This window comes from Peromyscus maniculatus, chromosome 23 (assembly GCF_049852395.1).
Source record: "Peromyscus maniculatus bairdii isolate BWxNUB_F1_BW_parent chromosome 23, HU_Pman_BW_mat_3.1, whole genome shotgun sequence".
Lineage (NCBI taxonomy): Eukaryota > Metazoa > Chordata > Mammalia > Rodentia > Cricetidae > Peromyscus > Peromyscus maniculatus.
The window spans coordinates 58,116,903-58,138,820 of NC_134874.1; the positions used below are offsets into that span (position 1 = coordinate 58,116,903).

General features: G+C 37.3%; 1 protein-coding gene across 1 annotated transcript in view; it reads left to right on the forward strand.

The window, feature by feature from the left end:
- The window catches only part of LOC102906506 (vomeronasal type-2 receptor 26-like), a 194,515-nt gene that overhangs the window by 81,226 nt on the left and 91,371 nt on the right, over nucleotides 1–21,918 (forward strand). The window contains exon 5 of the mRNA XM_076560666.1: nucleotides 18,548–18,726. Coding sequence (XP_076416781.1) covers nucleotides 18,569–18,726 — 158 coding nt within the window. The 5' untranslated portion in view covers nucleotides 18,548–18,568. The remainder of the gene's footprint in view (nucleotides 1–18,547; nucleotides 18,727–21,918) is intronic.

Consider the following 21,918-nt stretch of genomic DNA (forward strand, 5'->3'; position numbering starts at 1 on the left):
CAAGGAGGCAGCAGAAATTTCTGAGTGGCTGGCTTGATGTGTCAGCTCTTTCCTGCCTTCAACTCTGAGTGCCTGTTATGTTTATTAACAGTATCATTCATTTGAACAAAACTCTGCACAAATTTTTCACAATGCTTTTTAATATTAAAATATTCTCTAACTTTCAGAACCACAAGAAAATCCTCTAAGGCAGAAAGTCACGAGTTGATCATGAAAACTATCAGGTTAGGGCCAATGAGATGGCTAGTTTAGTGGAAGGAAAGAGCTGACTCCTCCTAATTTGTTCATTGACCTCCATATGAACAGAATGACACAATGGCATGGCATGTATTCTATGTTCATTCTCTTTCTATTGTATATATGTATTTATTTCCTCATCACTAAGTAAGTAAATAGAGAGATAGATGTACCAGAAACACCTGAATTCCACTAGTGTCATGTCATGATTCAGGATTTTAAATTCTGGAAAATGTTGATGTATTTTGAATTCAGCTGTCCATTCTTCTTGGTTATGTGTGTATGTGACTTCATCTCAGCATCCCATTCTTCTCCACATCCCTCTATTAAATGCCATTCTACTATTGAGAGGCGTGAGCTTAGTTACTCTTCAAGAATAACTGTTTCAGCTGCTGTTTCATTGTACATCAGAAGCCATTGGCCCACTGCCTGTTCGGCTGCCTTTGAAGAAAAGGGGACTGTACCTTTTCTGGATTGTAAAGGCCACTTCAGGGATGGTGCTATATTGTCTTGGCCTCAGAAGATGCCTTTTGATGAAGCCATAACCACACTTGTTTTGTCAAGAATAAGTAGTCCTTTGTTTCATGTCCTGTCTGTCCTGTTTGTCAGCAATTGATTCGAGGATACTTTGTTGTCCAGTGGCTAACTTTTGCTACAATGAAAGTTAACTCCAATTGCAGTTTTTTCAATGCCCATATTTTCTCTGAAGTAGATTGGTGCTGCCAGGAGCCGACATGTCTCATAGTCATAACAAAAAAGTTATTTTCTAAGTTATTAAAACATTTTAAATGCCATATTCTGTAGATCTCTGAAGGGTTTGAAGATAGCCTGTCTATCTAAAATATATCTACTCAATCTTGAAAACATACCTAATATGACTACAAGTTCTATTATAATGTCTAACTACTAACTTTCATTTCTTTATAACCTAATAGTTGGTCATAACAACATTCAAGGATCAGAAATTTGCATTACATTGTTAAATGAATGGTATAAGTACAATTAGAAATATACATATAGCATTTTCTAACAATATCAATTTCAATATGTATAATTTGTATACAATATAAAACAATCCAATCCAATGTAAAGTATTTCTATTTTTCTTTTTTCTTTCTTTTTCTTTTTTTTAAACAAGAACCTTAAATCTAATCTCCTTTGCTTAGCCCTTTTCCTAACCCTTGACAACAACTTGTAACCAAACCCCCTAATCAATGAAAATTATCTCAGACCCAAAACCCTTTAAAAGACCAAAAAAATCACCCACCCCACACCACCTCTTTGGGAATGTGGGTGTCATATTCTTGAAATTGCTTCCTGCTGGGTATGGGCGAAGGTATCTTTACCCTGAAAAGAAAAAAATTAGGTTAATTGTCAAATTCTAGGAAAGGTAACTATATCCTTTCGTAATCCAGTCTGTGTATAATGCCAAAGTTCAGGGTTTATCTCAAATCCTTATTCAAGTAGTCTTTGAGACTGGATCATCTCAGCTAGCTCTCTCAAAATTGTTCTGAGCACTTTGCAGTTCAAAGCTGATCTGCAGATGATGTTTGTCAGCTTAGTGATGTTATTATTGTCCATGTGGAATTGTTGTTGTTGTGGGGCCCCATCTTCTTTCTGGAGACTTCAGTTGATGTTAGGCCTGGCCGTGATTTCCTGCAGAAAACTGATAAGAGACTTGAACACAAAGACATATATATGAAGCTAATTGAAGCCTTTTTTCTTTTTAGAATTAGTTAGATCTACAGAGTACTAACTAATTTCATATCTTAAAAATGTTTTAAGATGTATATGTATCTATATCTATATCTATATATATATATCTATATATATATATATATATATTAATCTTGTAAATTTTGATATAAAATTCATACTTTAAGAAAAGTTTAAAGAATCAGGATAGAATCAAAGAGTTGAGATTAGTAATAGAATAGTCCCTTAATTAATCTGGCTTTTCTCCTGTCACATAGCAGAAGATGGCTCTTTTATTCTGGCATGATACAGGGAGTTTGCGTTTTCCTTTTAACAACATGCTTGAGTTTAAAGAAGGAGAGAGCCATTCTCCAACTCCAAAGTCAGCTTTAAATTTTAATTAAACTGGGACTATTAGAAGACCAATAGTGTTAAATCTTTAGAGAAAAGCAGGAACAAACATTTAGGAAGACATGAAATTTTTTAGATGATATACCATATGTCATTTCATTCTGTTTCCTGGGATAGATGATTTGTCCCTTTTCTTGAGTTGTCTCATTTGTCCAGTTTTCTTCAAATTCCTTAACCTTCTTTCTCCTAAAAGACAAAAACAAAAACCTTTCCCCAAGGTTTTTTTGGGATGTTCCTTTTTGGCAAGTTATTACCTGATTAAATGAAAAGGCATGCGTTACTGGTATAAATTAGTTTAAATTGGATGTTCATGCTAGTTGATGAACTATCACCTCCTCTAATTAAGAGGTCTCTCTTGTTCAAATCGATTTTGATGGTACCCACAGCTTATTTTCTCCTGTAGAAATAAAAGCAAAACCTCGTCCCCAATGTAACACACATCTTGGTTTCCATTCTGAGGTTAGCACATCCTTAAAGTATATAGGCTGATTTAATTCTGTAGTCTTTTCTATTACCCAATGTCTCTCTGCAGCTGTTGTTCCTTTCTCATTGGCACTGAGAAAATTCAAAGTTAATGGAGCATTATGAAGTCTATTTCTGGGGTTTTTTGTTACCCCTTTCTGTTTATTTAGCATATCCTTTAGAGTTCTGTTTGATCTTTCTATAGCTGCTTGACCTGTAGGATTTATGTGGTATACCTATAATATGGCTTATATTATAATAAGCAAAAACTGTTTCATTTTAACAGAGACATATGATGGAGCATTGTTAGTTTTAATATGTGCAGGTATACCCATGATGCCTATAACTTCTAGCAAATGAGTGATTACAGAATCAGCTTTTTCAGAACTCAGAGCAGTTGCCCATTGAAATGCTGAATAAGTATCGATGGTGTGGTGTACATATTTCAATTTTCCAAGTTCTGCAAAGTGAAACACATCCATCTGCCAGATTTCATTCTTCTGAGTACCCTTTGGGTTACATCCTGCTGTTAATGGCGTTTGATTGTAGAAGGAACAAGTAGGACATTTCTTTACTATTTCTTTGGCTTGTTGCCAGGTTATGGAAAAATCCTTTTTTAAACCTTTACTATTGACATGATGTTTTTTTAATGAAATTCTGAGGCCTCCAGCACTTTTCCTATCAATAATTTATCAATCTCATCATTGCCTTGTGCTAGGGGTCCTGGCAGACCAGTATGGTATCAGATGTGAGTTATATATAAAGGATGACTCCTTTTCCTGATTGTATCTTGTAACTGAATGAATAGTGAAGTTAATTCTGAAGTATCAGGGATAAATTCTGCAGTCTTAATATGTAACACTACTCTTTCAGCATACTGAGAGTCAATTACTATGTTGAGAGGTTCTGAAAAATCCACTAATACCAACAGAATAGCATACAATTCTGATTTTTGAACTGAATTGTAAGGACTTTGAACTACTTTACTTAAATTTTCTTAATTGTAACCTGCCTTTCCTTGTTTGTTGGCATCTGTATAAAATGTACGAACTCCAGATATGGTTTTTTTCCTGTACAATTGGAAGCAAGATCCAATCAGCTCTCTTAATAAGATCTATTCTATTGCTTTTGGGAGATTTGCTGTTAATTTCTTCAAAAAAATTACTGCAAGCATTTTGCCAAGGTTCACTTTCTATCCATAATTTTTCAATGTCTTCCTTAGTTAAAGGTATGACAATTTCTGCTGGGTCTATTCCTGCTAATTGACAAAGTCTCAATTTTCCTTTCCTAATCAAGTCAGAGATTTTTTCCGCATAAGTTTTTAATTTTTTATTTGGTTTATTTGGTAAAAATATCCATTCCAATATAATATCTTCCCTCTGCATTAATATTCCTGTTGGGGAATGCCTAGAAGGTAAAATAACCAAAATGCAATCCAGCTTTGGATCAATATGATATATGTGTACTTCATATACTTTCTTTTCTACCAAGGCCAATTCTTTCTCAGCTTCAGGTGATAATTCTCTTGGACTATTTAAGTCCTTGTCACCTTCTAAGGTTTTGAAGAAATTATTTAGTTCATCATTTTTTACCCCAACAATAGTTCATAGATGAGAAATGTCTCCAAATAATATTTGAAAGTCATTAAGAGTCTGTAGTCTATCTCTTCTAATTTGCACCTTTTGGGGTCTACTTTTTGTAGCTCTATTTTATATCCTAAATAATTAATAGAATCTCTTTTTTGTATCTTTTCAGGAGAAATTTATAATCCCCAGCAAGGCAAAATTTTCTTTACTTCTTCAAATATTCTTTCTAAAGTATCTGCATTTGAGTCAGCTAATAAAATATCATGCATATAATAATAAATTATAGATTTAGGAAAATTTTTACGTACCACTTCCAATGGCTGTTGTACAAAATATTGGCACAGAGTTGGGCTATTCAACATTCCCTGTGGGAGAACCCTCCATTGAAATCTTTTAACTGGTTGAGAATTATTATAAGTAGGCACTGTGAAAGCAAATATTTCTGTCTTTTTCTTGTAAAGGTATTGAAAAGAAACAGTCTTTTAAATCAATAACTATGAGAAGCCATCCTTTTGGTAACAGAGTAGGCAAAGGAATTCCAGACTGTAGAGAGCCCATTGGCTGAATTACTTTATTAATTGCTCTAAGGTCTTTTACCGTTCTCCATTTACCAGATTTCTTTTTAATAACAAATACAGGAGAATTCCAAGTGCTGGTTGATTCTTCAATATGCTGAGCATTTAACTGTTCTTCTACCAGCTCTTCTAAAGCCTGGAGTTTCTCTATTGTTAAAGGCCATTGCTGAACCCATACAGGCTTGTCTGTTGACCATTTTAAAGGTAGAGCTGTTGGTGTTTTTGGAAGATCATCAGTTGTTGTGCCCTGTTCTTGTATAATATGGATGGCTGGTGTCCATTCATTAGTATAATATCTTCTAATATTTCTCTCAGAAACATGTAATAGTTTATGATTTGTTTCTAAGATTGGAGGGATGTTAATCTGAGTATTCCATTGTTGCAACAAGTCTTGACCCCACAGGTTCATAACTGTTAGCCATATATGGTTTTAATTTTCCTTTCTGTCCTTCTGTCCTTCAAACCTATACATTTGAGCCATATTGCACTCTGTTTCGCTCGAGATAATGTCCCAGTTCCTAACAGTTGAATGTTTACCTCCTGAGGAGGCCAAGTTGGATGCCAAAATTCTGGCGCAATTATGGTAATGTCCGCACCTGTGTCTACCAGACCAGACAACAAAACACCAATTATTTTTATTGTTAATTTTGGTCTTTGTTCATTAATAGAAGTTTGCGAAAAATTTTTCTTTATGTTTTTCCCTGAATCTCCTATTCTCTCTGTTTCAACATCCCGACCAATATGATTTATTCCAATAGGCATTTGGTTATTTAATTGCTCTGAGCAGGGGTTTCCTCTACAACTGCAGGACCAGTTTGAACTGGATTTAATGTGGGGGCCTGCCTGAGGCCCCTCTGAGAGTTTCCCAAAGCCTGAGGCAAAGGATTACCCTATCTGTCCCTTGTTGATCTACATTCGTTGGTCCAGTGTTTTCCCTTACCACAACTTCTGCATACTCCAGAAGGAAGGTGTATTCTGATGCCAGTGTTCCTTGAAGAAACATTATTTCCAGGAATGACCTGTTCACAGCAGTCCCTTTTCAAATGTCCTTGCTTTCCACATCTAAAACATCTAACATTTCTCAAACCTTTTGAAATTGCTTCTCCTACCTACATATCATCATGGTCATAAGCCTCAACATTAACCATTTCTCTAATCCAATCTTTCAAGGGTGCAGATCTTGCCTTTAATGGCCTGATTATTCTATTGCATGCTGCATTTGCTTTCTCAAAGGCCAAAGATTCAATTATTATCTGACTAGCCTCTGAATTCAGGACTGTTTTCTGTGCTGCTGAAGTCAATCTTTGTAAGAAATCTGTGAAAGATTCTTTTGGGCCCTGTATAACCTTTGTAAATGACTCAGTTTTTTTCCTGGTTCCTCAACTCTGTCCCATGTATACAAGACTGCCGTTCGACATAGAACTAGGGTTTGGACATCATATAAACATTGTGTTTGTACTGAAGCATATTGGCCTTCTCCAATAAGCTGATCCTGGCAGACTTGTATTCCTTTATTCCTCCATTGTTTTTCTATATTTTTAGCCTCATTATTGAACCACATTTTCCACTGGAGATTTTGTCTGGGTTCAAGAACAGCCTGTGCCAAATCCCATCAGTCCTGTGGTAGAATCCTATTACAAGTTGACCAGGTGTTTAACATTTCCTTTACATATGGAGAATGCATCCCATAAGATGCTATTGTCTCCTTAAATCTTTGTAATTCTAACATTTCAATTGGAATTCAAGTATTTTGTTCATTCTCTTCACCAAGTAGCTGCTGTATGGCTACCAGATAAATTAAGGGTGGTTGTATGAAAACAGGCTTTCTTTCTGTAACCTTATGATCCAATTTTGAAACAACTTCACTGTTAATTTCTTCTGTCCAAATTTGAATTTCTCTATAATTCATTTTTACAGGTTTAACAGGTTTTTCTAAGACTGTTATCCTGGCACTTAAATTGACTATCTTTTTAAATAGTAAAATGAGGATAAGAAAAGTAATAAACTGAATAATTCGATCAATATTAATCTTCTCATATAGTTGTTCCATTGTCAGAGTGCCTAAAATTTCAAATAAAGCCCAATTTTCTTCCAATGTACACATAAAGCCCATTTTTTAATGTAGAAAAATTCTCTTTTAAACAGATATGTTAATTGACTTACCAAGTCTGGGTAGAACAGTAGAAATCTGAGGGAATTTCAAAACAGCCACCTATTCACTATGGTGGGATGTTTTGCTCAGCCTTGAAACATGGGAGAGCTTGGTCCTCCTCAAACTGGTATGTCATGCTTTGTTGACTCCCATGGGAGGCCTTACCATTTTTGAGGAGTGGATTAGGTAATGTAGAAAGGAGATGGGTGGAAAGAATGGGATGAGAGGAGGGAGGCCAATGTGTGGTAAATAAAAAAAATTAAAAGAGGAAATAATGATAAATTTATACAATGAAATATCAGCCGTTTAAAACAATGAAATCATAAATTTTGCAGATCAATGGATATTTGCAGGTAAACTAGGAAAAAATCATTCTGAGTGTAAAAAAGAATCTATGAATAATAGATACAGAGGAAGAAGACAAGAGACTGGTCAACATCCCAGAAAATGTTTTCAACAAAATAATAAGAAGAAACTATCATCATCCTAAAGAAGGAGGGCCTTTTAAAGTACAAAAGAATACAGAACACCAAATACACTCAAGAAGAAAAGAAAATACCCTCAACACATAATAACCAGACATTAAATACACAGACCAATGTAGGAGTACTAAAAGCTAAAAGGCAAAAGACCAGTAACATATAAAGTTAGGACCATTAGAATAACACCTGACCTCTCAAGGCAGGATCTAAAGCCCAGAAGAGCCTAGACAGCTGTAATACAAACATTACAAGACACAAACTACTATATCCAGGAGAACTTTCAATTAGATAAGAAGGAGAAAGAAAGATATTCCATGATCAAACCAAATTCAAGCTGTATCTGTCCAGCTCTACAGAGGGTAATAGAAGGAAAACTTCAAATTGAAGAGCTTAACCACACCTAGAGGAGAAAAAAGGGAATAAAGATCACCATAGAGGCAAATCAAAAGTGGTAGAAAAATGCACAGCACAACAATGAAATAACGGGAATCAATAACCATTGTTCATTGAAAACTCTCAGCTACAATGGTCTCCTTTCCCTTATAAAAGGACACAGATTAGCAGAATGGATTAGAAAACAAGATCCATCCTTCTGCTTTATCTACTAAACACACTTACCATCAAGGATAGATATAATTACTGGATAAAAGTATGTAAGGAGACATTACAAGAAAGTGGAACATGAAAAAATTTAGAGTGTGTGGTGGATTTAAAGAAAATGGCCCCTTAGCCGGGCAGTGGTGGCGCACGCCTTTAATCCCAGCACTCGGGAGGCAGAGGCAGGCAGATCTCTGTGAGTTCGAGGCCAGCCTGGGCAGCCTGGGCTACCAAGTGAGATCCAGGAAAGGCGCAAAGCTACACAAGAGAAACCCTGTCTTGGAAAACCAAAAAAAAAAAAAAAAAGAAAAAAGAAAAAAAAAAGAAAAGAAAATGGCCCCCAAAGGTATTGGCACTTTTAGGAGCCATGCCTTTGTTTGAGTAGGTGTGGCCTTATAGGAAGAATTGTGTCAGTGTACAGACAGGATTTGAGGTCTCATATTCCCAAGATACTACCCAGTGTCTCAGACCACTTCCTGTTGCCTGTGAGTCAATATGTAGGGACTTTCAGCTCTTGCTCTAGCACCATGTCTGTCTCCATACTCCCTTCCTTCCCACCATTATGATAATGAACTAAACCTCAGAATTGTGAGGCCCCACAATTAAATGTTTTCCTTTACAATACTTGCTGTGGTCATGGTGTCTCTTCACAGGAATAGAAACTGTAACTAAGACTGAAGTCGGTAGGAGGGACTGAGGTGATGCTGTGATAGACCTGACAATGATTTTGTTTGATGGAATATGGACTTTGGAAGTGGATTAGAAAAGCAGTTGGACACTTTAAGACCTGCTTAATGGGCCATACTAACAGGAGCATGAAACACAGTGGTGCTTAGTATGATTTGATGAACCTCTGGGGCCTTGCCCAAGAGATTACAGAATAGAAGAATATTAATACATGATCCAGGGATTATTCTTTTGATAGTTTTGCAAAGAATGTGCTTAATTTTTGCCTTGTCAGAAGAGTCTGCCTGAGGCTAAAGTGAAGAGTTTTGAAATAATTTGGATTAATTTCACTGGCTGAGAAAACCTAAAAACAGCTAGTATAGACTCTGTCCTGTGGTTATTAGTGGTAACTCTAATGAATATTTATGATAAAAGGAGCAAGTTGAGCAAAGAGATAAACAGATTTAGAAGTGGTATAAATGGTGTAAATGGTGACCTCAGGGCAAGATCCCACCCAGCTAAGTTTCTAACTTGTGAAAAGGAAATAAAGAAAAGTTTAGATCCAAGTGTGATGGTACATGCCTTTAATCCTAGCACCTGGAAGGCAGAGGCTAGCAAAACCTTCAGTTTGAGGCCAGCCTGGTTTAAAGAGCATGTTTCAGTACACCCAAATTTAGGTGTGAAGGTACTCATTGAAAACAGAAAGTTGGTGTAGATGTATTTAAATGATGGGGTGCATTTTCCAGTCTCAGTAAGCAGCAAAACTTGGCAGCTCCATCCACATGATTTTGTAATTAAGGATAGAAGAAAGGAACAATGAAAACTGCCCGTGTGACTAAGGAAAGCCACTGGGTCCAGACATGTGTCAGTGTTGCCCCTAGAGAGGTCATTGTGTAGAGCTTTGAAGTTGAAGCCTGAATTGCATTAGAGACTCCAAGATGTGCCAGGGCCTTGCAATACTTGCCTAGTGGAGTTGATAACAGGGAGTGCAAATGGCCCAAGAGAAAAAATGTGTTGTAGTCAACAAAGCTGAACACAATTGGTGATCTGAAGAGCTTTTTGAAATCAGACATGGAGAAGCAGAATTTGTAGTTTGCTCAGCTGGTTTTTGGTCTTGCTATGGTCCAATATTTTCTCACTGTGCTCCCTTCTCTATATTTTGAAGTGGTAATGCATATAATGTATATCCTGTGCCATCATTTCATAATGGAAGTATATTATCTGATTTTTTATTTTGATTTTTACAGGTGATTAAAGTTAAGATATTAAATGAATCTCATAAGAGACTTTGAATTTCAGACTTTTAAATGAGTTTGGTAGTATTATAGACTGTGGGGACTTTTGAAGTTGGACTGAAAGATTTTTGCATTAATTTGTTACAATTTTTGAGGCCAGTGAGGAAGATGTGATGGTTTAAAAGAAAACGACTCCCAAAGGGAAGGGTGTTGGAGCCCATTTTTAGGTTTCCTAGTGGCTTTACCTAGCAGGTCTGCATAGAGAGAATGATTGGACCACGGTTCTGAGTGCAGGTGTCTGAGATGGTCTGCACTTGGCTGTGCTAGGGGGAGGTCCTGTGCTCCACCCCTTGCTTTCCTTTACATACCCTAGGGCAGAGACAGTCTAGGTCCAGTGGATTGGGATGCAGGCCCTATGAGGCTATCCTGCATTTCTCTCTGTTTCTCTCCCCTCTATCCTTCTATCTAATATTTCCTGCTGCTCCTACTCAAGAGTATTCTGGGGGAAATGTGAGAGTGTGGGATAGAACCCCCATAGATGGTTCATTGAATAGGGATTAAGACAAACAGGGAAAAAAGTAATATCCAGAGTGCTTGGTGAAAGAAAGAGTTAGGCCCTTCCAGGTAAAGAGGGTCTGTGCTGTGGGATGTTCTCTATGTCCTGTAGGAGCCTGTTCTTGGGTTCCTCGTGGCTTTACCCAGCAGGTCCACATAGAGGATGATTAGGACCACAGGCCTGAGTGCAGGTGTCTGAGATGATCTGTACTTGGCTGTGCTGGGGGATGGTCTGTATGTCATGTTGCTCTGATTGGTCAATTAATAAAACCTGATTGGCTGTGGCTAGGCAGGAAGTATAGGCAGGACTAACAGAGAGGAGAAATAAAAGAACAGGAAGGCAGAAGGAGACTGCCTGCAGCAGCTGCCAGGACAAGGAAGATGTAAAGTACCGGTGAGCCACGAGCCATGTGGCAAGGTATAAATTTGTGAAAATGGACTAATTTAAGATATAAGAACGGTTAGCAAGAAGCCTGCCATGACCACACAGTTTGTAAACAAAATAAGTCACTGTGTTTACTTGGTTGGGTCTGAGTGGCTGTGGGACTGGCGGGTGACAAAGATTTGTCCTGACTGTGGGCAAGGCAGGAAAACTCTAGCTACAGGTCTGACATGGTTTTGTAGTGAAAAAATTAAATAGGGCAGGGGGTGTTATCCTCAGGAGAAAAAGAAAAACGGACTGGAAGGATGTTCGAGAATAAGGCTGCAGCATAGGATCTTCTCTATTAAGATTTCTCTCTTTCTGTCTCTCAATGTCTATCTTTGAAAAATAAGGAAGGTAGAGTGTGGTAATATAGTGCAGGAAGAACCTTAGTGTAAGGCAGTGTAGAAAAAAATTAGAAAAATAGCATAAGGAAAACTTAGCATATGTTAAGCTACAAGACAGAGAAACTAAGTCTTTAGTTTTCTAATTATAGGGCTATGAACACAAACTGGGAAGAAAAAATCTCTTCTTTGAACTTACCAGGCAGAAAAAAATTCCTGTGAGTAGCTGTTGGTCTCAAGTGGCAGGAGAAAGCAAATCTCCCTGAGGTAAAAAAGTGGTTGAAGCTGGGTGGTGGTGGCACATGCCTTTAGTCCCAGCACTCAGGAGGCAGAGGCAGGTGGATCTCTGTGAGTCTGAGGCCAGCCTGGGCTACAGAGTGAGTTCCAGGAAAGGCTCGAAGCTACACAGAGAAACCCTGTCTCAAAAAATATGGTTGAAGTAAACCAAAGTTTAGAAGTCTTGAGAAAATTTGGTTTCTCTAAAACTAAAAATTTCTGGGAAAAAAAAACTTGGTGGTCTTTCTCTCAAGTTAAAAGCTTTCTTAAAAAACTTAATCTCTCTCCAAAAAATAAAAAGCTTACAGAACTTTCTCTCTCAGTTTCTATTTCTGTAAGAACAAAAAATAAGAATCACCTGGAGATATTAGTGCAGGAATTCACCTGTGGTTCACTTTAAGAAAAAACAAACCTCTTAGAACAGGGCAAATCCTCTCTGCTAATGTTGTGTCTCTACTAGTCAGTAAAGCAGTCAAAAATCCCTCTCCAATTAGAACCTAACAAAAGATTCTTGGGAAAGTGCATGGCAGCTTGAGGAAGCTCCTGGCTTGGAGAAAGCAATAAAGCTGAGCCCCATGTGCAGCTGCAGCAGCGGCAGCATCAGAAACTCCATCTGGGGAGAAGAGCTGAGCCAGGACAGAATGAAGAACTATGCAGGAGTAAAACTCTTTTCTACCAGAGAAAGGACCTTTCTGAGAAAAGCTTTGTTTCAAGCACTGTTGGTTTCCCCCCTAACTCCTGATAAGGTGAGGGAGTGAAGCCCTGAGGGGTTGTTGCCTCTGTGAATAAGCCACTGTCTGAGAGTGCACAGACAGATGAACACAAACCACTGGGGAACTAATCCAGGAGAAAGGTCTGATTAGGGAAGTACACCTGTCCTAATGTGAGCTTAGGGATTACAAAAACCTCCCTTGATAAAAAAGCAGAAGCTTGATTTATGAACACAAACCACACAGACCCTGAAAACAGAAACAGAGTAAAGCTCCTACCTCCAGAGGCAGCTAACAGAGGAACAGAGCTGCAGCCTGAAGCATCTGAAGCTCTGCTGGGAGGAAGGAACCAGCAGGACTAGATAAAGATCTTTCAGGAAACGTCTCTCTGAAGGAGCTGTAGGAAAGCTCTGCTTTAATTGCTTTTGTTCCTTTTCACTGGCTGAGGCAAATTAAGGAGCCCAGAGAAAATTTTGGTATTAGGGATGCTCCCCTCTGTGCATACTAATGGGGCATGTGTGAATCTGATCTGGGGCCAGTATCAGATGAAAGAAAAATACCTAGCTAGGGCAGCTCAGGGAGAACAGAAATCTCTCCATCTTCCATGGTGAAAAAGTGGAAAACAAAAAACTTGACTCAAACCTCCCAGACAAGAAGCATGAAAACAAGCCTGGTAAAAGGGGACCAGAAGTTGACTCCTGGACCCGAAAAGATTTATGGGATATGGAGTCTGAAAGATAGCTCACAACTGCAGGCTGATATAAGAGAAATGCATTCTGGGAAAGGTAGTTTTTCAACTAAAAATGGCCATGCTGCCTAGAAATACTTCTTTTTTTTCCAACTCAAAATGAAGTTTCTTTCCTAATCATTGCTAGAAAGCTTAGGTTTACTTTCCAAAAAGTTGAGAGCAAACAAACAGCTTGCCTCACAAGAGATAATTTAAAAGAAAAAAAGCTTATGAGATTGAGTTGTGTTTAAGATTCCAGAGAAACATTGATAGCATTAAAAAATGCTCATAGTAAACTTAAAATGCAGCTTTTAAAAAATTAAGGAGGAAAATTGTCTTAAGAGTTTGTTGAATGTCAGCTCCTATGAAAAGCTAAAAGGACTGTGAGCTTGGAGATGCTCTGCCTTTGACCAGTAGCAGATCTGACATACAGGCCCCATTGAGAAAATGCCTTATATTGCCTAATAGGTGCACAAGAAATTTTTGCTAAGAGCTTTACAGTAGTTTAATATGGTAATTTCACCCTCATCCAGAAGCCAATCTTTTGGTAAAGCAAACCAAAAGATCTGCTGTAACAGGAATGTTTGTCTGAATTATGGCACAGGGAAGCTGCTATATGAATTTGTGTAAAGGGATAGCCTCTAGTTTGAAACTGTTTGCTACTGAGCACATTTTCTGCTGGTTGAAGGGCAGCTGAGAGAGCCTGGTAAGAAAGATGACTAGGAAAAAATAACTTTACCCCAAGGATTATAGCCTAAACAATAACACTACAAAGTCACTTAGATATATGTTATGCCCCTTAAAGGTTTTTCTTCTCATTCTTTTTTTTGGGGGGGTTTGAAAAATTACTCTCTGTCTTGTTGGAAGATAATGTAAATGTTAAGAGATCTTTTAGGTGTTTGGTAAGTTAGATATAGTCATAGCTCTATAGAGAGTTTGCTTAATAGTTCTTATGAATATAAGTTTGTAAAATAGATCCATAGAATTCCTTTAAGACATGTAGTAAGAATATTAACTTGTATGGTAGTCCCATAGAATTTCTTTAAGAATATAAGCTTGTATGAATATAAGAAGTATATTTGCTAAGGTAGTCATGTAGAGTTCCCTTAAGAGTATAAGCTTTTAAGAATATAAATAAGTATATGTTGAATGTGAGTTTGTGAAAAAGTGTAAATGTTAAATGTGAGTCTATGCTTAATGTATGTGATGAAGGAACCCGAAACACAAAAAAATCATCCATAGTGAACTGCAAGCTAGCAGTCTGAGCTGTTTCAGAAACTTCAAAACTAAGAATGGCAGATGCCAGAGCCACCACAATGGCCATGGCCAGGCATCCCCAGCTGAGACCTATGTAACATCAACACAGCACAGAAAAACCTGAGCTAGCAGCAAAAACGTTGCAGTTTCTATTTGATAGCTAAAAGAAAGTCTCTTTTGAGAGGACTTTCCACAACCAGCTCTTATGGAACTAACAGCTTTCACCCTGAAGGAAAAACTGCCATAAAATGGCTGCTGTAACTAAAAATGTCTCTGGCCTGAGAACAAAAGTTGCAGAGATGCTTGTTTGAAATAAAATTGTTAACTGCAAAAAGTTTTTGACTGTAAAATGTTTCTTCATATTTGGAAGTGGAATTCTAGTAGCAGAATTTGTTTGAACTTTTTGAACTTAAAAAAATAAGGAAAACTACAAAAAGGTTTTGGTTATGGGTTTCTTCATATTTGAAAGGCTTTTACCATAATTTATTATTTGAATTTTTGGACTTAAGAAATGAGTTGGACAGTAATGATTTTTTTTTACAATGGGACAGTTTGAATTTACTTATGCATATAGACTGTTTCCATGGTGGTGACTTAGGAACAGTTTTATGGAATTATTTGTGTTAAAAATGAAACTGTTTAAATGGGAAATTTTATTTATTTTTTACTTAGTCTCAAGATTTAGTTTTGTGAATGCATATATGCTTTACTAACTGTGGTGATTCATGAATTGTTTTGTGTTAAAAATGGAACTGTTTATGTAAAAATGGAACTGCTTAAAATGGAGCTATTTAAATATAGAAATTTGGGCTTTTTTCTTCTTTCTAAAAATTATAAAGAAAAGAGGGAGTGTTAATATTCCTCTGTCTGTTTAATTTAACAATATTTTATGTTACTTGAGTGAATTAATGTTATGTTTTGTTTAGTTCTATTAAATTGTTTTTGTACAGTGTTTGTAAGAAAGTATTAATGGCTATAGTGAGAATATTGCCTTTGAATGTATGTTTGTAGGAATTATAATGGTTTATAGTAATGTTCATGTAAGAATTATTTTGTTAACCTATTGATATTAATGCACCCTTGCCTGGTTAAGTTAAGGAAGTATTTAAGTTTGATGTGAATACATCAGAAGTTTATTCTATGTTTTGTTAGCAAGAAATTCAAATGGTTCTAATAAGAGTTTGCTTTAAGATGTAAGATTTAGAGAATTGTTAAGTGTGTATAGCAATATTCATATGAGAATTATGTTAACTTTTAATGTTAATGATGAAGCTATTGGTGTTTTTAAGACTGATGCAGTTGCATCAGGAGTTTCTGGATTTAAAGGGCTTGTGCAGCCAAGACTGCTTTAGTCACCTTAGTCCTGTTTTGAAAAAGAAATGCCATCTTTATCATCCTCTACTCCCATACTGGGAGGCCTGACAGGTATGGAGATTACTGTGAGCTCTTAATGGGGGCTTGTTGTTTATTATAGATTAAGAAGGGGTGACCTAATGGAGCACATTTTTAGGTTTCCTAGTGGCTTTAAGTAGCAGGTCTGCATAGAGAGAACTATTGGACCACAGTTCTGAGTGCAGGTGTCTGAGATGGTCTGCACTTGCCTGTACGGGGGCAGAGGAGAAGTCTTTTGCTCCACCCCTTGGCATTCCTTGCTATACCATAGGGCAGAGATAGTGAGGCCCTCTTGAGACTATCTTGCATTTCTCCCTGTTTCTTTCCTCTCTATCCTTCTAACTATTATTTCCTGCTGCTCCTACTCGAGTACTCTGGGGGAAATGAGGCAATGAGGGATGGCTCCCCACAGAGGGACACTATTAGGAGGAATGGTTTTGTTGGTATGGATGTGGCCTTATTGGAGGAAGTGTGTCACTGTGGAGGCAGGCTTTGAGTTCTCATGTATGCTCAAGATTAGTGAATCAGATCACTTCATGTTGTTTCCAAGTCAATATGTAGGGACTCTCAGCTCCTGCTCTGGCACCATGTCTACCTGTATGCACCCTTTCTTCCCACTATGATGATAATGAAGTAAACCTCTGAATTGTAAAAGAGCCACAAAAATTAATTGTTTTCCTTTATGAGAGTAATAGAAACCCTAACCAAGACAGAAATAAGTTAATATTACAGAGTTAGCAGGGAAAATAACATAAAAATTCCTTAGTCAGTTAAAAACAGAGTATTCACTGTATACACTAAGTGAATAATTCTAACATCATACATATAAAAACAACACATGACATGTGCTGGTCAAGGACACATCTCCACTCATGTTTACTGAAGCTTAATTTAGAGTGCACACAATTAGAAATGACTTGATTGTCCTTCAACACATGAATACAAGATATTGTATTAGTTGAATTTTTTTAATGCAGAGAAAACATTTTTCTTTTAGTTTTGAGATTGTAATATAATCATGCCTGTTCTCACCTCCCTTTCCTCCCTTCAAATTTTACCATACATCCCTCCATGGGCTCTTTGATTATCAGGAGTTGTATCATCAGTAACTATTATTACATACAATATATATATATATATATATATATATATATATATATATATATATTCCTACATACATATAAGTAGTATTCAACCTTTCAAGAAAGGCAATCCTATTATTTTGAACATAGAGATGAATGCAGAGATTATGTTCAGTGACATGAGCTAGGCACAAAAAATCAAATGCTGTCTGACCTCATTCAAAACTGGATCCTAAAGTCAATCCCCTGACATAATTTTGAATGGTGATTGTGAGAGGCTGAATATCAGGGTTGAGGAATTGCTTGCCAAAGAACACATTTCAGTGACAAAAGAGGGATAATTTAAAGAAATACTTCAAGGTGTGTGCAGAACAGCTAATAATAATAATAATAATAATAATAATAATAATAATAATGATAATAATATACATTGTTGAATTGAAAATTACTTTGTATATATTTTAAGGACTCCAATAATCAAAATTTTGTAAGGTTATACATAAGAGACATCCATTTATTTATTTATTGAATATAATTACTTGATTTCTCCTTCCATTTATGTACTCCAAATTCTCCAGTGTAGTCTCGTTGCTCCTTTGAAAATACATGGCCTGTTTTTCATAAATTGTTGCTACCTTTCTAACATATATGCATATACAAAATTTGATTTGTCTTATACTATATAATAATTATCTTTAATACATAACAAAATCATGAAATTATATCAACCACATTTCTGATGAGAGTAAGATGTGTAGAAATTAAGCATGATTCTATTTCATTGTGAATTTTTACAAAATATAGAGGAAAAGAGGTACCAGAGTGCACTAATAGCAGAACACAGATTACTGTTTTGGAACCCTAATATTTTGAATATTTGACATGGGAAATGACCTTCTTTACTTTTTCTGGACATCCTTACTTTTTTCTCCATCTTCATAATTATTTCTACAAAGAGGAAAGAACAGACCAGCGAGTCAAGATAGATACAAGTTCACTGTGCTTCTGAATGGCAGACACTAGAAACTGACATCACCGCTTCACTCCTTTGTGAAATCATTGTATGGAATATTACAAGTGCATGCTTTGTGGCAGCCAGCTATGGCTTTTTCTCAGTGTTTATAATTTTTATCTGTGTCTTCCAAAACAGCAATCTAAATCAAACAATCTGGATTGATGACCCACAATTCTGTCTCAGGCTATGGTGCTCTTGAAAAGTCACTGTGGACCATTATGAAATCATAGAGGTGGGGGAAAGAAACAAACATGTTTTCCACCAGCATAGAGGATGCAGGTGCAGAGCCCCAGGACTAAGATTCCCCAGAGCACACGCATGAGAGGGGAATAGAAGCAAGAAAAGCCAGCACATTCAGGGCCACTTTAGTTACAGCTAGAGGAGAAGCTCAGCACTCTGACTGACCCTCAGTTGTCTGGACTTTACTTCTGTCTCTGCACTTGTCTTGCATGAGAACCATAGACTATGTGCAGCCTGAAAGCCTGATGCAACATCAGGAACAGCTGCAGCATACAGAGTCTCAGACCTCTGATATTGTCGAGGTCTGAGCCTGTTCCATGACCTGACAATAATCTCCTCCACAGCTCAGCCTAGTTGCAGGACATTGTCTCTGTGTGGTGCAGACCCTGACATGTCCCTTCCTTTGCTTTGTCTCTTCCTACTCCTGCAGTCTTTGTTTACATTAGGGGAAATGAATCATCAGAGATGCTCTGATTACTGGAAGCCCAGCACCTACATGAAGGCTGACATGATCCTAGGTGCATTTGTCCCCATTTACATCACAATGGAAGGATTCTTCAAAACCCATATGTTTTTTGAGATCAAACCGGATATATTTGATATTTTTCCGTAAGTATTTGTATGACTGTGCTAAGGGTTCTGGTTACATGACAGTGTGTGCTCCTCTGTGCACATGTAATTCCTTTGAGTATAATGAACTGTATACACAGAAATGTGAAACTCATTTGCAAACTTTCCTTCTTCATTATGCATCTTACAGACCTTTGCTTTCCTCTTGTTTATTTTTTAGTCAGGTAGAGATCAAAGAGGGAAAACAACTTTTGTGTCAGTCCATTCTGAGTCCACAGACAGTCTTATATTGTTTTCACACATTGACTCTAACATGACAAGGAGAGGCTCCACCCTGTTCTCATATTTTTGAGAATCTAAATGACTCCTGTCAGAATGTCTCTTTCTTTCTACAGACCTAGATATTTTCTGCTAAATCCCCATGTCCTTAGTACATGGTTTAGCATCTCCTCTCCCTCAGGTTCTTGCATTGGTCTCTTTAAAATATCTCAGAGTTTGGACACTGTGGTCATGTTTATTACTTATTAATTCCTTATTGATATTTTAATGCAGTGTTCTGAAATCACATCCTTCATGCCTGATAGTCTGTCTTCTGCTTAGTCAGTTCTCCTGGGGACACTTTCCCCTGTGTTTTTATTGGAGGTTTTGTGTTTTTCATTTCCAACATTTCTATCTGTTCTCCCCCCTGGAAGAATCTCAGTTTCCATTTAGGATTTGACTTTCTTCGTACTGAGTCTTATATATATAAGACTACCACTGGTAGTTGTGGTATTATGGAGTATGTGAAAAGAAAAATGCCAACATACATGCCTAATTTATTTAGCACTTAAAGTTCTCTTAGGAACTTTTACAGGATGGAAAGACTGTATGTATTTCAGTATCATGCTACAGCAGGAGGCAGATTGAGTCCCAAGGCCAAGAGAAGGAGAGAGTCTATCTTCAGGGATAGGCAGTAGGGAGGAAAGCTTGAACTGTTAACTGACAGGAGCTTTTTTTCAGGAGTCTGTTTGATCTGACATAGGTGGATTTAAGTCACGACTTCCTGAAGCTTACATTAATTTTTTTAAGTTTACTCTCGGAGATAAAAGTTTTAGATATATTGTCATGAACTCTGTCTGTAATTGGTGCTTAAATCCTCATTGTATAAAAGAACAAAACCAGTGTTTGTGTACAGCTGGGGTAGACTTGTATTTTATAGACTTAGTAAAAACTTGGGGACCCAAAGGATGGTTCTCAGTTACAAACATGAATACTTTTTCTTCTGGCCAAGTTTTATACACAAACACACACTCTCTCTCTGTCTCTGTCTCTGTCTGTCTGTCTGTCTGTCTCTCTCTCTCTCTCTCTCTCTCTCTCTCTATATATATATATATATATATATATATATATATATATATATATATATATATATATGACATGGATATTTTCAGCACAGTCAGCCAGCAGCACTTTTAAGTCTATGTTTAGTAAACTATGAAAGAAAATTAAAAATTTTGGCCTGTGACTGTAATAATAGTAGCCAGTGCTTTACCGAGGCTAGATTAATAGCTTATTAGAACTCCACATATTACTAACATAAAACTCTGAAACTTAGAAATCTTAAATCTTATTTTCACATATCTTAAGTCACTTCCTCAGAGCTTTCCAACTTGTGTGTACATAATATATCCTTCCTAAGACCTCAAAGTTATATAAACTTTAATCCATTTTTTTCTATCCAATCAATTACCAGAAGACATATATGGCTGATTAATAGGAAGAATGATTGAAAAGCAAGTTCCTTTAAATGAATAGTAAAATGTTTTTTTCTTTTTGCTGAGTATCAGCATGATAGCTTCAGTTTGGTTTCCTTTTAAACCTAGTTTGTGAGGATATCTTTTTCAGTATGAAGCCTGTCAGCAAAATGACCCTGTCTGTGAGTCTGCCTTCTTCAGCAGATGACCTATTATTTAAAAATAAACAAGACATAATTTTCACATATTATGTGGACTGACCATGCAGCTGTAGCCTTGTTGGGAGGAGCTGGGTAGGTCTGCTTGCTTCTGATAAACTTATAAAACAACAACTTGTTAGCACCACCATCAGAAATCAGAGAGACAAATTTGAGTAGGAAGTATATCAAAACTACCCCCGTATCAGTTAAAATGACAGAGACTTACCTGATACCTAAGCATCCATCTGGAATTCTCCATGGTGGTCTCTATGACTCTGTTGAGAGCAGGGCTGTCACTTTTTGGGTGTCACACAAGACACTATTAAGACTCTGGTTGCCACACAGGGGAGCATCTGCCTTCAAACACCAGACTCATGAGGTCTGAGAGATGTTTCTGTGAAGGAGGAACTAGGGAAAACTGACCTACCTTGGATGGGCAGAATAGGGCATCTAACTCAAAAGTGTCCACATTTTCATGGGGACCTGGTGGTGGGTAAATTGTGTGCCAGGTATGAGCCCAGTTTTCCACATTAGCACAACTGAGGAAAGGTCAAGGTGGAGTATGTTCTTCCACCATATTTGTGAATAGTCTCAGAAGCTGATTCTAAAAGCTGGTATTTTTGTGTATCAGGGGAAGCTTTTTTTGTTAAATAGTCTGCATTCCATATTCAGCAGATCTCTCTGAGCAGTGAGAGGTACATCATCTAATTTATTAACTATACCTGATTTTAAACAAACTTTACTTAGTTTCAGTTACTTGCTTTGTGCTTGTCCTTGATAGCATGTACAGAAGGCTATGGCTTGCCCCTCTGTCAATGAATTATATTTATACTCAGCACTACCAAAACCACAGTTCAGAGCACAATAAAAAGTTTGATCATTTATAAAGTAACTGACTGTTGCTTAGATTCTAATGGCTCCCTTGGAGGAGGGGGTGAGAAGGCACAACATCATCAGCACAGACACCAAGAGTCCATTGAAGGCAAATAACGAGCTCTCTTATTCAATAATAGAGAAGCCCTTATATACCCTCCTCCCAGTGCCTAGTCTGTGTGGTCATCCCTCATTGGCTGGGCATGATCAGGAACTTAGACAGGGACTGTTGCTAGGTCCTAGGCAGACTCTGCATGATCAGGAACTCTGACAGCTCAGGATCTCTGACACTGACCAGGAACTCTGATAGCTCCTGTTGCTAGGCCTTCAGGCAGACTCCATGTGGGCTCCAGATTGGAAGTACATTATGTGCATGCCTTGGCTACTGGTCTGAGCCAATTTCCTCGACCCTATGGGCCTATCTA